This window comes from Oncorhynchus clarkii, chromosome 10 (genome assembly GCF_045791955.1).
Source record: "Oncorhynchus clarkii lewisi isolate Uvic-CL-2024 chromosome 10, UVic_Ocla_1.0, whole genome shotgun sequence".
Classification (NCBI taxonomy): domain Eukaryota; kingdom Metazoa; phylum Chordata; class Actinopteri; order Salmoniformes; family Salmonidae; genus Oncorhynchus; species Oncorhynchus clarkii.
Window position 1 is genome coordinate 42018128 of NC_092156.1, and position 16682 is coordinate 42034809.

Below are 16682 nucleotides of genomic sequence, written 5' to 3' on the forward strand. Positions count from 1 at the left end.
TCTTTCCCATGTCGTCTGAGATCCCCAAAGACTGGAAAGCTGCCGCGGTCATCCCCCTCTTCAAAGGGGGAGACACTCTAGACCCAAACTGCTACAGACCTATATCTACCCCTGCCTTTCTAAGGTCTTCGAAAGCCAAGTTAACAAACAGATCACCGACCATTTCGAATCCCACCTTACCTTCTCCACTATGCAATCTGGTTTCCGAGCTGGTCATGGGTGCACCTCAGCCACGCTCAAGGTCCTAAACGATATCAAAACCGCCATCGATAAGAGACAATACTGTGCAGCTGTATTCATCAACCTGGCCAAGGCTTTCAACTCTGTCGATCACCACAGTCTTATCGGCAGACTCAACAGCCTTGGTTTCTAAAATGACTGCCTCGCCTGGTTCACCAACTACTTCTCAGACAGAGTGCAGTGTGTCAAATCGGAGGGCCTGTTGTCCGGATCTCTGGCAGTCTCTATGGGGGTGCCACAGGGTTCAATTCTCGGGCCGACTCTTTTCTCTGTATACATCAATGATGTCGCTCTTGCTGCTGGTGATTCTCTGATACACCTCTTTGCAGACAACACCATTCTGTATACAGTGGGGGAAAAAAGTATTTAGTCAGCCACCAATTGTGCAAGTTCTCCCACTTAAAAAGATGAGAGAGGCCTGTAATTTTCATCATAGGTACACTTCAACTATGACAGACAAAATGAGAAAAAAAATTCCAGAAAATCACATTACAAAATAGCCTCCAACACTCTACTCAGCAAATTGTATACAGTCTATCACAGTGCCATCCGTTTTGTCACCAAAGCCCCATATACTTCCCACCACTGCGACCTGTATGTTCTCGTTGGCTGGCCCTCGCTTCATATTCGTCGGCAAACCCATTGGCTCCAGGTCATCTATAAGTATTTGCTAGGTAAAGCCCTGCCTTATCTCAGCTCACTGGTCACCATAGCAGCAGCAACCAGCAGCAGCAGCTCCAGCAGATATATTTCACTGGTCACCCCCGAAGCCAATTCCTCCTTCGGCCACGTTTCCTTCCAGTTCTCTGCTGCCAATGACTGGAAAGAACTGCAAAAATCACTGAAGCTGGAGACTCTTATCTCCATCACTAGCTTTAAGCATCAGCTGTCAAAGCAGCTCACAGATCACTCCGCCTGTACACAGCCCATCCAACTACCTCATCCTCAAACTGTTATTGTTTAAATTTTATCTTGCTCCTTTGCACCCCAGTATCTCTACTTGCACACTCATCTTCTGCACATCTATCACGTCAGTGTTTAATTTCTATATTGTAATTATTTCGCCACTATGGCCTATTTATTTCCTTACCTCCCTTATCCTACCTCATTTGCACATTTTTATTTAATTTTTTATTTCACCTTTATTTAACCAGGTAGGCAAGTTGAGAACAAGTTCTCATTTACAATTGTGACCTGGCCAAGATAAAGCAAAGCAGTTCGACACATACAACGACTAAGAGTTACACATGGAGTAAAACAAACATACAGTCAATAATACAGTATAAACAAGTCTATATACGATGTGAGCAAATGAGGTGAGATAAGGGAGGTAAAGGCAAAAAGGCCATGGTGGCAAAGTAAATACAATATAGCAAGTAAAACACTGGAATGGTAGATTTGCAATGGGAGAATGTGCAAAGTAGAAATAAAAATAATGGGGTGCAAAGGAGCAAAATAAATAAATAAATAAAATACAGTAGGGAAAGAGGTAGTTGTTTGGGCTAAATTATAGGTGGGCTATGTACAGGTGCAGTAATCTGTGAGCTGCTCTGACAGTTGGTGCTTAAAGCTAGTGAGGGAGATAAGTGTTTCAAGTTTCAGAGATTTTTGTAGTTCGTTCCAGTCATTGGCAGCAGAGAACTGGAAGGAGAGGCGGCCAAAGAAAGAATTGGTTTTGGGGGTGACTAGAGAGATATACCTGCTGGAGCGTGTGCTACAGGTGGGAGATGCAATGGTGACCAGCGAGCTGAGATAAGGGGGGACTTTACCTAGCAGGGTCTTGTAGATGACATGGAGCCAGTGGGTTTGGCGACGAGTATGAAGCGAGGGCCAGCCAACGAGAGCGTACAGGTCGCAATGGTGGGTAGTATATGGGGCTTTGGTGACAAAACGGATTGCGCTGTGATAGACTGCATCCAATTTGTTGAGAAGGGTATTGGAGGCTATTTTGTAAATGACATCGCCAAAGTCGAGGATTGGTAGGATGGTCAGTTTTACAAGGGTATGTTTGGCAGCATGAGTGAAGGATGCTTTGTTGCGAAATAGGAAGCCAATTCTAGATTTAACTTTGGATTGGAGATGTTTGATATGGGTCTGGAAGGAGAGTTTACAGTCTAACCAGACACCTAAGTATTTGTAGTTGTCCACGTATTCTAAGTCGGAGCCGTCCAGAGTAGTAATGTTGGACAGGCGGGTAGGTACAGGTAGCGATCGGTTGAAGAGCATGCATTTAGTTTTACTTGTATTTAAGAGCAATTGGAGGCCACGGAAGGAGAGTTGTATGGCATTGAAGCTTGCCTGGAGGGTTGTTAACACAGTGTCCAAAGAAGGGCCAGAAGTATACAGAATGGTGTCGTCTGCGTAGAGGTGGATCAGAGACTCACCAGCAGCAAGAGCGACCTCATTGATGTATACAGAGAAGAGAGTCGGTCCAAGAATTGAACCCCGTGGCACCCCCATAGAGACTGCCAGAGGTCCGGACAGCAGACCCTCCGATTTGACACACTGAACTCTATCAGAGAAGTAGTTGGTGAACCAGGCGAGGCAATCATTTGAGAAACCAAGGCTGTCGAGTCTGCCGATGAGGATGTGGTGATTGACAGAGTCGAAAGCCTTGGCCAGATCAATGAATACGGCTGCACAGTAATGTTTCTTATCGATGGCGGTTAAGATATCATTTAGGACCTTGAGCGTGGCTGAGGTGCACCCATGACCAGCTCTGAAACCAGATTGCATAGCAGAGAAGGTATGGTGAGATTCGAAATGGTCGGTAATCTGTTTGTTGACTTGGCTTTCGAAGACCTTAGAAAGGCATGGTAGGATAGATATAGGTCTGTAGCAGTTTGGGTCAAGAGTGTCACCCCCTTTGAAGAGGGGGATGACCGCAGCTGCTTTCCAATCTTTGGGAATCTCAGACGACACGAAAGAGAGGTTGAACAGGCTAGTAATAGGGGTGGCAACAATTTTGGCAGATAATTTTAGAAAGAAAGGGTCCAGATTGTCTAGCCCGGCTGATTTGTAGGGGTCCAGATTTTGCAGCTCATTCAGAACATCAGCTGAGCAGATTTGGGAGAAGGAGAAATGGGGAAGGCTTGGGCGAGTTGTTGTGGGGGGTGCAGTGCTGTTGACCGGGGTAGGAGTAGCCAGGTGGAAAGCATGGCCAGCCGTAGAAAAATGCTTATTGAAATTCTCAATTATGGTGGATTTATCAGTGGTGACAGTGTTTCCTATCTTCAGTGCAGTGGGCAGCTGGGAGGAGGTGTTCCTATTCTCCATGGACTTTACAGTGTCCCAGAACTTTTTTGAGTTAGTGTTGCAGGAAGCAATTTTCTGCTTGAAAAAGCTAGCCTTGGCTTTTCTAACTGCCTGTGTATAATGGTTTCTAGCTTCCCTGAACAGCTGCATATCACGGGGGCTGTTCGATGCTAATGCAGAACACCATAGGATGTTTTTGTGTTGGTTAAGGGCAGTCAGGTCTGGGGAGAACCAAGGGCTATATCTGTTCCTGGTTCTAAATTTCTTGAATGGGGCATGTTTATTTCAGATGGTTAGGAAGGCATTTTAAAAAAAATATCCAGGCATCCTCTACTGACGGGATGAGATCAATATCCTTCCAGGATACCCCGGCCAGGTCGATTAGAAAGGCCTGCTCGCTGAAGTGTTTCAGCGAGCGTTTTACAGTGATGAGTGGAGGTCGTTTGACCGCTGACCCATTACGGATGCAGGCAATGAGGCAGTGATCGCTGAGATCTTGGTTGAAAACAGCAGAGGTGTATTTAGAGGGCAAGTTGGTTAGGATGATATCTATGAGGGTGCCCGTGTTTAAGGCTTTGGGGAGGTACCTGGTAGGTCCATTGATAATTTGTGTGAGGTTGAGGGCATCAAGTTTAGATTGTAGGATGGCTGGGGTGTTAAGCATGTTCCAGTTTAGGTCGCCTAGCAGCACAAGCTCTGAAGATAGATGGGGGGCAATCAGTTCACATATGGTGTCCAGAGCACAGCTGGGGGCAGAGGGTGGTCTATAGCAGGCGGCAACGGTGAGAGACTTGTTTTTAGAGAGGTGGATTTTTAAAAGTAGAAGTTCAAATTGTTTGGGTACAGACCTGGATAGTAGGACAGAACTCTGCAGGCTATCTTTGCAGTAGATTGCAACACCGCCCCCTTTGGCAGTTCTATCTTGTCTGAAAATGTAGTTTGGAATTAAAATGTCTGAATTTTTGGTGGTCTTCCTAAGCCAGGATTCAGACACAGCTAGAACATCCGGGTTGGCAGAGTGTGCTAAAGCAGTGAATAGAACAAACTTAGGGAGGAGGCTTCTAATGTTAACATGCATGAAACCAAGGCTATTACGGTTACAGAAGTCGTCAAAAGAGAGCGCCTGGGGAATAGGAGTGGAGCTAGGCACTGCAGGGCCTGGATTCACCTCTACATCGCCAGATGAACAGAGTAGTAGTAGAATAAGGGTGCGGCTAAAAGCAATAAGAATTGGACGTTTAGAACGTCTGGAACAGAGAGTTTCTGGGTACGATAAAATAGCATCAAGGTATAATGTACAGACAAAGGTAAGGTAGGATGTGAATACAGTGGAGGTAAACCTAGGTATTGAGTGATGAAGAGAGAGATATTGTCTCTAGAAACATCATTGAAACCAGGAGATGTCATTGCATGTGTGGGTGGTGGAACCAATTCGGTTGGATAAGGTATAATGAGCAGGACTAGAGGCTCTACAGTGAAATAAGCCAATAAACACTAACCAGAACAGCAATGGACAAGGCATATTGACATGAAGGAGAGGCATGCTCAGTCGAGTGATCAAAAGGGTCCAGTGAGTGGAGAGGTTGGTTGGGGTTCACGGCGATTTAGACCGCTAAATCGGTAGCAAGCTAGCATAGGAGCAAGCTAGCATAAGATGGAGGTCTATTATTAGCCAACTCTTGCGTTCCGTCAGTAGATTAGTGGGTTTCCGTGTGGTTGAGGGGATGAATCCAAATCACACAACAACAACAAAAATAAAAACAATAGATATAGTTATAGAGGCCCAAGATGAAAAATAAATCAATAAATAAAAATTTTAAAAAAATTGTCCGATTGTCTATTCAGATAGCAGCCGATAAGATAGCCAACGGCTAGCAGGCCGCAGATGGGCGCCCAGGCAACGTTGCGCCGGAGGAGTCAGCCGGACAGTTCCCTCGGGTAGACAACGTCGGCAGTCTAGCCGTGAAGGCCCGGTGGGGCTCCGCGTAGGCAGCAAAACGGGTCCGGATAGGTGACTGCAGCCCAGGAGTGATTGATGGAACTCTTCAGCTGGCTAGCTCCGGAACAATTGATGTTAGCTCCGGAATCGACGAAAGCCGATAGTCACACGGATAGCAGCTAGCTAGCTGCGAGATCCAGGCATGGACGTCCAGAGCCAGCGGCCGAAATCCAGGGACATGGAGAGAAAAATTGGTCCGATATGTTACGCTCCGAGCCGCGCTGCGCTGCACCGCGCCGTACAAAACTGCCGATAGATTCTCGAGCCAAAGGACAGCCGATGACCACAAACCGTGGTCAGCTGAGTACCAACGATTAGCCAGTAAATAAGCTAACTAGCTTCTGAACTAGCCCCTGAACCAGCTTTAGAGTAGCTTCTGGACCAGCTTCTGGCTAGCTCCCGGCTAGCTTCTGGCTAATTTCTGGCTAGCCTCTCGGAGGATCACAGATCTGAGGTAAATAATACTTTTTTATATAAATATAAATTGGTGAAACGGATTGCAGGAGAGTGTTCTGAAGATGAGTTTTTGGAAAATTAAAAATGTATGTGAAAAAAAAGTTGTAAATATATCTATATATTTATATACACGACAGGACGAGGACAAAAACATTACAAGTGTTATCAGTTTAGAGTTTTGTACTTAATGTTTAGAAATGATATCATTTGCGTCTGAAAAATTTGCCAAAGTCATCGAAAGAAAACGACAAGATGCCAGAGCAAAATACATGTCTGATACTACATACACCAATGGCCATAGGAAATAACAAGGATAACGTAGTGTTTTATAATGTGAACCCTCTCTGGCATGTTTTTAACTGTGTCCATAAAGCAGAATCTCTTCACTATTCAGCAACATCTTGAAAACACCATTATAACGTAGCATACATTTCAGGCTTTGTAGAAAAGTGGTGATTCTCCAAACAGGGATTATCTGGGGTTACAACAAAATATTTGTGTTGTATGAAATGCATTATGGGTTATATTCTCAATATGGCGGCTGCTATGATCCTTTACGTTCAACTCTTCACTATCCAGAAGCACAGAAGAATTGACAGAAACCAGCCGTTTTCATTAATCACGCGGCTCGTGTGGTCTACATTTTCATGGCCACCCAATGGACATTGAAGAGAACAATATTGTGATCATTGTATTTTTTTTTGCCTGTGGCAAGGTTACATAGATTAGAAAACTGGCAAGGTTACATAGATCACAACACAGGTTAGATTGGTCTCAATCTGAAATGTATTAATCATCTCTGTTGTGGGGGTGGAAAGGTCGAAGGGTCTTTAACATAACTGAATTTTAACCGGAGGTGTCATTACAGTGCACATTACCAACACACACACACACACACACACACACACACACTTAGACAGAAATAAGTGGCTCTAATTACCTCCCCAAAGGCAGTTCTAAAAGGTGAAGTAAGAATAGTGTATGTGAGCTGTGGGTTTTCTCTTTGTAGTCTACTGCATCATGTGGTCCCTCCAGTATGGACAGAGTGATAACCCACTCCACATGATATACCCACTATCCAACTAGCCACCAACCAGGATGGGAACAGCTGTGTGGATTTGGGGAAGGCTGACTGTACACTATATAATCCAGTAGTGTGAGCGGAGACTCCTGCTCACCACTGTTGATTTAGCTCTGTTGTCTCTCTGTGACTAGGGCATACCCACTACAACCAGCGGCATCTAATATGGCGTTCCTTTTCATTCTGACATGGTCTGACCCAAACAGACACATTGGATAGAATCTAAATCTCTAATCATTCATTCCAAAAAATGTACAAATAATTCCAACATGAACATCCCCACATTCCGTTAGTTATGAATAAAGCAAAAAATGTAACCCCCAAAATGTTTACCCCAAAACACTACAGACAGGCTCAGAAGCATATCTTGTGTTTACCTGTGACCACCATTCCACCAACCAATCAGTGACTTGGCAGAGAGGAAGGGGAGGAGATGGAGGAGGAGGAGGAAGAAGAGAGCGATGACTCACCCGGTCTCTTTTCGTTTCGACCTTTTCGACCCCCACATAGCCGTACTTTAGAGATAAGGACTAAGATCTGTTTCTGGCACAGAGACTTGTTGCTCTTAGGACAGGGCTTCCTTTTGTTGGCTACAGGTCGGTTTTGTCCGTCGTCCTTGACCGCCCGTTTCTGTCTGATGAGAGAGCTGGCGAGAGCTGCCATCTTCCCCCCCTCTCACCTTTGGGAGGGGGGTGTCTTCCTACCTAACAACCCCTCTCCTGGTGGGGCTGTCTCTGTCCTCAAGCAGCAGAGAGATGGGAAGGTCCAGGGAGAGCCCCAGAGGGGGGAGAGGGGTTCTACGCGGTGTTACAGATATGGGGGTTAGGTTCAGAGCCCCCTGAAAAAGGAAGGAGCTGGAGAAGGTGAAAGTTCAAGTGCAGTCAAACATCCAATGTTGACCCTCCAGTGTGATGATAAATAAATACACCAACACTAAAAAAAAACACCCAAAACAAAGACCAGTAAGGTCACATCATCAGTCAAAATAAAGAAGGGTGATTGAGTTTAGAATGTCTGTTTGATAAAAAAAACATGTAAAGACATCTCCATTTCTTACATTTTTAACCCCACCCATCTTGTCCCTCACGACCAAATTACCAGACAACGAAGTTCAAAATATTGCAAAATCACTAGCCTATCCTATAAGTAAACAATCCCCCAAAAAGAGACAGAGCTCTTTTCTCTGTCATATAAAAATTACACTTCTTCCAGTGAAGAGTGAAATCATTTTGAAGCTCAAACAGCATAAAAATATACAGGCAGTCACCATGTAGTTTCTGGATGCCCAACTTTGCCTGCCGTGGAAAAGCGTCAGGAATAATGAGCGGAGAAACGGCGCGGTAATCCAGCAGACTTAGATCCAGTGGCAGCATACAGGCGGGAAGGTGATGGACTCACAAGAATGAAGCCGGGAACGGAACAGAGGGATGGACAGAGAGAGATTTGTCTTCCGCCTCTTCTGGCATACTCTCTCTCCACACAGCCCTCACCTAACCCCCCCCCTCCCTCCACCCAAAGCCAGCAAGTTAGTGTGTGTGTGTGTGTGTGTGTGTGTGTGTGTGTGTGTGTGTGTGTGTGTGTGTGTGTGTGTGTGTGTGTGTGTGTGTGTGAATTTCAGCAGCCACCATCAGTAGAGGTGACATTCATGAGAGAGAGAGAGAGAAGGAGAGAGGGGGAGAGAGAGATAGTGGAAAAGAGAGAGAGAGGGGGAGGGAGAGAGCAGCTGTGATGGGAGAGAATGAGATCGACTGGGAATGAGAAGAAGAGGAGAGAAAGAGAGAAGCAGAGAGAGGCTGAGGAGAGAGAAACCATGCAGCCACCTCTCTCCTCAGAATTAACGCTCTTAGAAGAGATACAATTTCTCTGTCGTGTTGTCTCCCTATCCATCTGACTGTCCGTCAGAGGTGGAGAGCGAGAAAGAGAGAGAATGTGTGTGTGCATGGCGCATGTGTGTGGAAGAGAGCAAGTGCTTAAGGTGCATGCATAAACACACAACACTTTTGGGTACATCTCTGCATACGGTATGTGTTTCTGTTTGGTGTGTATGCTCTCTGTCATTCACCATCTTCGTTACACTAGTATGTCATGCTGAGTCTCTCTGGAGACTCTGCTGCATGTCTCCCTCCCTTTTCCCTCCTCTATTTCCTTCTCACTCCTCAAACTCCTCATATGAAATGGAGGGTAGAAAAAGCAGGTTTGCTTGCAGAGACGGTCATTGAGTGTCTGTCAAGGAAGGCTGCTGGCTTACGCTAACCGTGACAGATACACGACCAGGGACAGATTGAGTTAGACAGCCTCCCCCCTTCCCTCCCGCCACAACACCCACCACAGAACACCACCGGCCCTGGCACTCCAAGCCCAGTCTATCGCATACACTCACCCAGTCTCTCACCCAGTCTCCTTTCTCAGTACTTTGTTGAAGCACCTTTGGCAGCGATTACAGCCTAGAGTCTTATTGGGTATGATGCTACAAGCTTGGCACACCTGTATTTGGGCAGTTTCTCCCATTCTTCTCTGCAGATCCTGTCAAGCTCTCTCAGGTTGGATGGAGAGCGTTGCTGCACAGCTATTTTCAGGTCTCTCCAGAGATGTTCGATCAGGTTCAAGCCAGGGCTCTGGCTGGGTCACTCAAGGACATTCAGAAACTTGTCTAGGCTGTGTGCTTAGGGTCTTTGTCCTGTTGGAAGGTGAATCTTCGCCCCTGTCTGAGGTACTCAGCTCACTGGAGCAGGTTTTCATCAAGGATCTCTCTGTACTTTGCTCCGTTCATCTTTGCCCTGATCCAGACTAGTCTCCCAGTCCCTGCCACTAAAAACATCCCCACAGCATGATGCTGCCCCCACCATGCTTCACTGTAGGGATGGTGCCAAGTTTCCTCCAGAAGTGATGCTTGGAATTCAGGCCAAAGAGTTCAATCTTGGTTTCATCAGACCAGAAAATCTTGTTTCTCATGGTCTGTGAGTCCAACTCCAAGTGGGCTATCATGTGTCTTTTACTGAGGAGTGGCATCCATCTGGCAACTCTACCATAAAGGCCTGATTGGTGAAGTGCTGCAGAGATGGTTGTCCTTCTGGAAGGTTCAACGATCTCCACAGACGTACTCTGGAGCTCTGTCACAGTAACCATCGGGTTCTTGGTCAAGGTCCTTCTCCCCCAATTGCTCAGTTTGGCCGGGTGGCCAGCTCTAGGAAGAGTCTTGGTGGTTCCAGAATTATGAAATCCATTGTGTTCTTGGGGATCTTCAATGCTGCAGACATTTTTTGGTACCCTTCCCCAGATCTGTGCCTCGCCACAATCCTGTCTCGGAACTCTACAGATAATTCCTTCGACCTCATGGCTTGGTTTTTGCTCTGACCTGCACTGTCAACTATGGGACCTTATATAGACAGGTGTGTGCCTTTCCAAATCATGTCCTATCAATTGAATTTAGCACAGGTGGACTCCAATCAATTTGTAGAAACATCTCAAGGATGGTCAATGGAAACCGGATGCACCTGAGCTCAATTTCGAGTCTCATAGCAAAGGGTTTGAATACTTTATTTAAAAAAAATACTGTTTCATACATTTGCAACAATTTAAAAAAAAAATTTTTGCTTTGTCATTATAGGGTATTGTGTGTAGATTGATAAAACAAATTATTTAATACATTTTAGAATAAGGCTGTAGCGTAAGAAAATGTGGAAAAAGGGAAGGGGTCTGAATACTTTCCAAATGCACTGTATGCTCAGTTCCTGGGTAAACCCTTCCTGAAGAAATTGCTTGGTTGGTCATTAACATTGAACATATAAATGCAGTATTTACAGTTAAGAGGCTCATGACGGGCCGGCTCCCACCTGTCATGTTATCCTATTTGTCATCGTTGTTTACCTTGCGTGGTTAGCAAAACTGTTATTGAGCATAAAATCAGCCACAGTAATTAAATCGTCCCGTCCCTCACACCCCAATAAAGCCTATCAATCACTTCCATTTTATTTGGCACGGAACCTCTTTTACAAGGGAATCACCATGGAAACCAGCAGTGGAAGCAAGTTGAAAATGCAAGGTCGATTTACATTACGCCTCCTCGATTGGGAGCAAGGTCAACACTGATTGACAGGTGACAGTAGACGTCCGGTCTCCGCGGGGAGGAGGAGGGAGACTGAGGAGGAGGGCGGAGGGAGCGGGGGTGGCGTGGGTTAATACAGTTAACATTGACAAGGAAACAGGAAATATGTTTTCCTTCCATCTGATCCTCCCTCTGTCTGTCTGTTTGCATGCACCACTTTATACAGAGCACACACAGACAGACACACGGACAGATGGACACACAGACAGACACACGGACAGATGGACACACAGACAGACACACAGACAGATGGACACACAGGCAGACACACGGACAGATGGACACACAGACAGACACATGGACAGATGGACACACAGGCAGACACACGGACAGACACACGGACAGATGGACACACAGGCAGACACATGGACAGATGGACACACAGGCAGACACACGGACAGACACACGGACAGATGGACACACAAACAGAACTCATGCCATAAGACGAGCAGAGTGGAGAGAAGAGACCAGAGTCAATCTCCTAATGGAGAAGACATTAAACACATTGCCAAGACTTTTACAACTCCTTCATCTCTCTATATCAGAAGTCTAGTAATAGTGACTGTTTAGGTAATGTAAGGTTGGGGTCGAGGTTAGCAAATGTTGAGAGCTTTCATTCATTTCTGATTAACATTATCAATGTGATTTAAACAAATATGCAATATTTGGTTGTTGTATTCAAAAACACTTGTCCCTTGTGATGTATTGAGGTATACAGGGGAAGAGACGGAGAGAAAGGTGGATGAATATTTGTGTTTTTAGATTACTTTGTGTTTTTAATGTAGTTGCAGGGACTTTGTGTTTCTCAGTCTGTCACTGTGGCACTCATCATAGAGGACGGCTTAAGTGCGACCTTGATCTGCTTTTCCAAAGCTACTGCATTCCACAGAGGACCCCCAGACTTGCCTGACAAATGTGGGCATCCCTTCCCTGAGTTCCCCTTCATTGTGGGGGGAGGGCACAAACACAGGCGCACGAACACACACACACACAAGCACACGCACACACACACACACACACACAGGCACGTCCAAGCAGTTGGCCCAGTTCTGTCTCTCTGTCACCCCCTCTCTTTATCTCTCTCCCTCTACCTCTCTCTCTCTCTTTCTATCACTGCTCCACACAGATGACAGAAGGTATCCTTCAGTAATCCCCCCACCATTATGTAACCATGTGGAATACCAGCCTCTCTTTTTGGTTGCAGAGATGATATTTCTAATGTCCATGACCTCCCGGTCAGCTCCTCATTAGCAATGAGCTGCAGATATCATTTCCGTTCTCTGGTATTTACTCAGACCGCCTGGTAATTACGTTTGAGGCCTGAGTGCCGCTCTGCATTATGTGTGTTTGTGTGTGCGTGCGCGTGCGTGTGCGTGCGTGTGCGTGCGCGTGCGTGTGTGCGTGTGCGTGCGTGTGCGTGTGCGTGTGTGTGTGTGTGTGTGTGTGTGCAGGCATGCATGTGTTAAAGTAGAGGGGTCTGAGTTAGTTAGGCTTGCAGGAGGGCAAGCAGCTGAGGGGATGTGGGGCCATAGTTTGTGTGTGTGTGCATTCATCTGTATGTAACGTTAGTGCCCAGTAAGACCAGATGTTTCGAATATTAAGTCATGTCCATCAGAGTAATCATCAGGTTGTGGTTATTGAGCTTATAACATCAATGTCACATTTTCAAACAGACCAAATGGCAGTCACTCAGATCCATAAACATTTCCATTACTGTTGTATAAAACATCAGGTAAAGATCCATGTCATATAGCAGGGAATGTTGCATTGGAATTGTCATCTGGTTCAACTACCCCATTCTGTGAACGTCAGGGGATTTCTATCGAAAGCCATTGAGACAACAATGTTTTGACTTCACACCTGCAATCTAGCACAATCCTCGCTTTAGATGGTCTCCTCAATTTCCTTCCCTCATTTTCCCCAGGAAAGAATGTAAAAACAAATATGACAGCTATATTAATATGACTCTTAATCTGATGGATTAGGAGAGGAGTTGGGATAGTATTGGGCACACAAAATCGTGTGATTTCAAAGTTAATCTACCGAGAACAGCTTCTCATCCTCCCAAAACATCTGAGTACATTTTTTACATTTAACTAGGCAAGTCAGTTAAGAACAAATTCTTATTTACAATGACGGCCTAGGAACAGTGGGTTAACTGCCTTGTTCAGGGGCAGAGAGATGTTGACCTTATCAGCTCGGGGTTTCGATCTAGAAACCTTTCGGTTACTGGCCCAATGCTCTAACCACTAGGCAACCTGCCGCCCCACAAATACAGACAGAGACAGGAACGAAAAGGGGCGCTGAGGACAGAGGCGTGTGTGTGTATGCGGGTGTGTGTGTGTGGGTGGGTGTGTGTGTTTATGCATGTGTCGGTTTGTGAGAGTGCGCCCGTGCATTTGTTTGTCTCTTTTAAAGAGAGGAGAGGACAGAAAAGAAGAGGTGGCGAGAAGTAGATGTAACTCAGATATCCCAGGAGTCTCGGGGCCATAAAGATCACAGTAATATATCTGAAAGACGTGCAGAGATAGGGACATACCACTGTACAGCAGAGCGCCTGACTACATTTACTGGCCTGAGTGGAATAGAGTGGAAAGAAAAAGAGGCTATAAACCAGAAAGGTGGAGAGAGGTTTGTGGGGTCTATATTGAATGACGTTATTTCATCTGAATGTAATAACTTTTTTTGTGAATGTGGTTTCCTCTCTGTCAACGACAATTGAGAAAACTGATGGAAATCCTTTTGGATTACGTTAAGGGACATTTCCCTTCTCTACTTCAGTTTGATTACTCCTGGTGTAATGGAGGTGATGGAGGTAATTGGTAATTGGTAACTGAAAGATATTAGCAGCAGGCCATGATGAGATTGGTGCCCATTTGATTTCAGTGTCTCAAAACCTTTCCGCACAGCTGCACGTTATATACCAGGTCGGCTGGCCTTCTCTAGTCAATAGTAGGCTCAGTCACTGGTATACTTTTACAAAGCCATTTTGGGTTTACTACCATTTTATTTGGGCATTTTTATTGTTCAGAAATGTGGTGGGTACTCTCTTCGGACATTATCCTGCTACCTGTTCCAAATGTCCAAACTGGGAAAAAAGGGCTTTTATGTACTCTGCGCAATCGCCCTGGAAAGCCTTACAAAATACTTTTAAACTCGAAGAACTTGTCTCGATTGGTGTTTTTAAATCATGGATGAAGGATTTTGAGGCTGATTCCCTGACCTGTCAATGTTTTTAATTGACAGTTTTATGATTTTTTTTAAACTATTGTGAATTCCATGTTTTTTTACTAGATTAGCTGTAGATTTTAATGTGGTCTGTCTGTAATTGTGTAATGACTTGGTGCTGCCTATCTTGGCCAGGACGTTATTGAAAAAGAGATTTTAAATCTCAATGAGCCCTTCCTGGTTAAATAAAGGTTAAATATATGTTTTTATTAAAAACAATACTCTGGAATTTCTTATCTTCAAATTGCTGAAACATCCTCATCCCTCAATAACTTCAAGTGAAGACTGGGGGTCGGACTGATTAACCAAACTACTCAGTAATCTCCTCCATGTAGCCCAACTCTCACACACTCACATACACACTCACACATTTAAACAAAACAAATACTTTTTTTGATTAGTGATCAATTCATTTATGCAGTTTAAGTCGAAAGTTTATATACACCTCAGCCAAATACATTTCAACTCAGTTTTTCACAATTCCTGACATTTAATCCTAGTAACAATTCCCTGTTTTATGTCAATTAGGATCACCACTTTATTTTAAGAATGTGAAATGTCGATAAAAATTGTAGAGAGAATGATGTACTTAAGCTTTTATTTCTTTCATCACATTCCCAGTGGGTCAGAAGTTTACATACACTCAATTAGTATTTGGTAGCATTGCCATTAAATTGTTTATCTTTGGTCAAACGTTTCGGGTAGCCTTCCACAAGCTTCCCACAATAAGTTGGGTGAATTTTGGCCCATTCCTCCTGACAGAGCTGGTGTAACTGAGTCGGGTTTGCAGGACTCCTTGCTCGCACACGCTATTTCAGTTCTGCCCACATATTTTCTATGGGATTGAGGTCAGGGCTTTGTGATGGCCACTCCAATACCTTGACTTTGTTGTCCTTAAGCCATTTTGCCACAACTTTGGAAGCATGCTTGGGGTCATTGTCCATTTGGAAGACCCATTTGCGACCAAGCTTTAACTTCCTCACTGATGTCTTGAGATGTTGCTTCAATATATCCACGTAATATTCCTACCTCATGATGCCATCTATTTTGTGAAGTGCACCAGTCCCTCCTGCAGCAAAGCACCCCCACAAAATGATTATGCCACCCCTGTGCTTCACAGTTGGGATGGTGTTTTTTGGCTTGCAAGCCTCCCCCTTTTTCCTCCAAACATAACGATGGTCATTATAGCCAAACTGTTCTACTTTTGTTTCATCAGAACAGAGGACATTTCTCCAAAAAGTACGATCTTTGTCCCCGTGTGCAGTTGCAAACCTGTAGTCTGGCTTTTTCATGGCAGTTTTGGAGCAGTGGCTTCTTCCTTGCTGAGCGGCCTTTCAGGTCATGTCGATATAGGACTCGTTTTACTGTGGATATAGATACTTTTGTACCTGTTTCCTCCAGCATCTTCACAAGATCTTTTGCTGTTGTTCTGGGATTGATTTGCACTTTTCACACCAAAGTACGTTCATCTCTAGGATACAGAACGCGTCTCCTGATTGACACTGTTGCTGGTATTTTGGCCCATTCCTCCATGCAGATCTCCTCTAGAGCAGTGATGTTTTGGGGCTGTTGCTGGGCAACACGGACTTTCAACTCCCTCCAAAGATATTTTTTTCTCATTTTGTCTGTCATAGTTGAAGTGTACCTATGATGAAAATTACAGGCCTCTCTCATCTTTTTAAGTGGGAGAACTTGCACAATTGGTGGCTGACTAAATACTTTTTTGCCCCACTGTATGTGTGTATCATTTTTTTGTGGTGTGCTTTTCATATAAGCCCTTGGGCTTGAAACCAAACCTGCACACCGTTTTGTTACTTTTTAATTCATTTTCATCTCTATTGTTTATCAATTGTTTTCTTTGGTGCAAATAAATTAAACAGAAATGAAACTAAACTAAAAGCGTTGAATGATTTGAATAAAGAAGGCAATAAAATGTCTGCAGGGCCAGTAAGCAGATATCAATGACGTCAATTACTGGAGGCGGCACAAACATCCAGTATTAATCAGTGGTTGACCAAACTGTGTGAACTCATCACCGCTGCGGCCACAGCTGACACTCCAAGGCATTCTGATGACGGCTCTGAACTAGTCATGCTCGTCAACACGTTACCATGTGAAGATCCATTTGGCTGTTTCTGCATAGCTCACGACTGTAATAGCCCCACTTAGCTAATGCATCAGTGCTATTTGGGAGCTAACTGTGGTGGCTGGTTGATGGTCTGATGTACTGTAAATAACCAGCATAGTAGATTACAGCACCATGGACAACAATAACATGGCAGTGATACCATGGACAGATCCTGAGCTCTGACATTCAG

At 44.8% G+C, this 16682-nt stretch overlaps 1 protein-coding gene across 1 annotated transcript in view; it reads right to left on the reverse strand.

Moving 5' to 3' along the window:
* The window catches only part of LOC139419558 (fibroblast growth factor 11-like), a 56009-nt gene extending 48073 nt beyond the window's left edge, over positions 1 to 7936 (reverse strand). Inside the window, exon 1 of the mRNA XM_071169529.1 lies at positions 7502 to 7936. Coding sequence (XP_071025630.1) covers positions 7502 to 7694 — 193 coding nt within the window. The 5' untranslated portion in view covers positions 7695 to 7936. The remainder of the gene's footprint in view (positions 1 to 7501) is intronic.
* Between the last annotated feature and the right edge of the window lie 8746 nt (positions 7937 to 16682).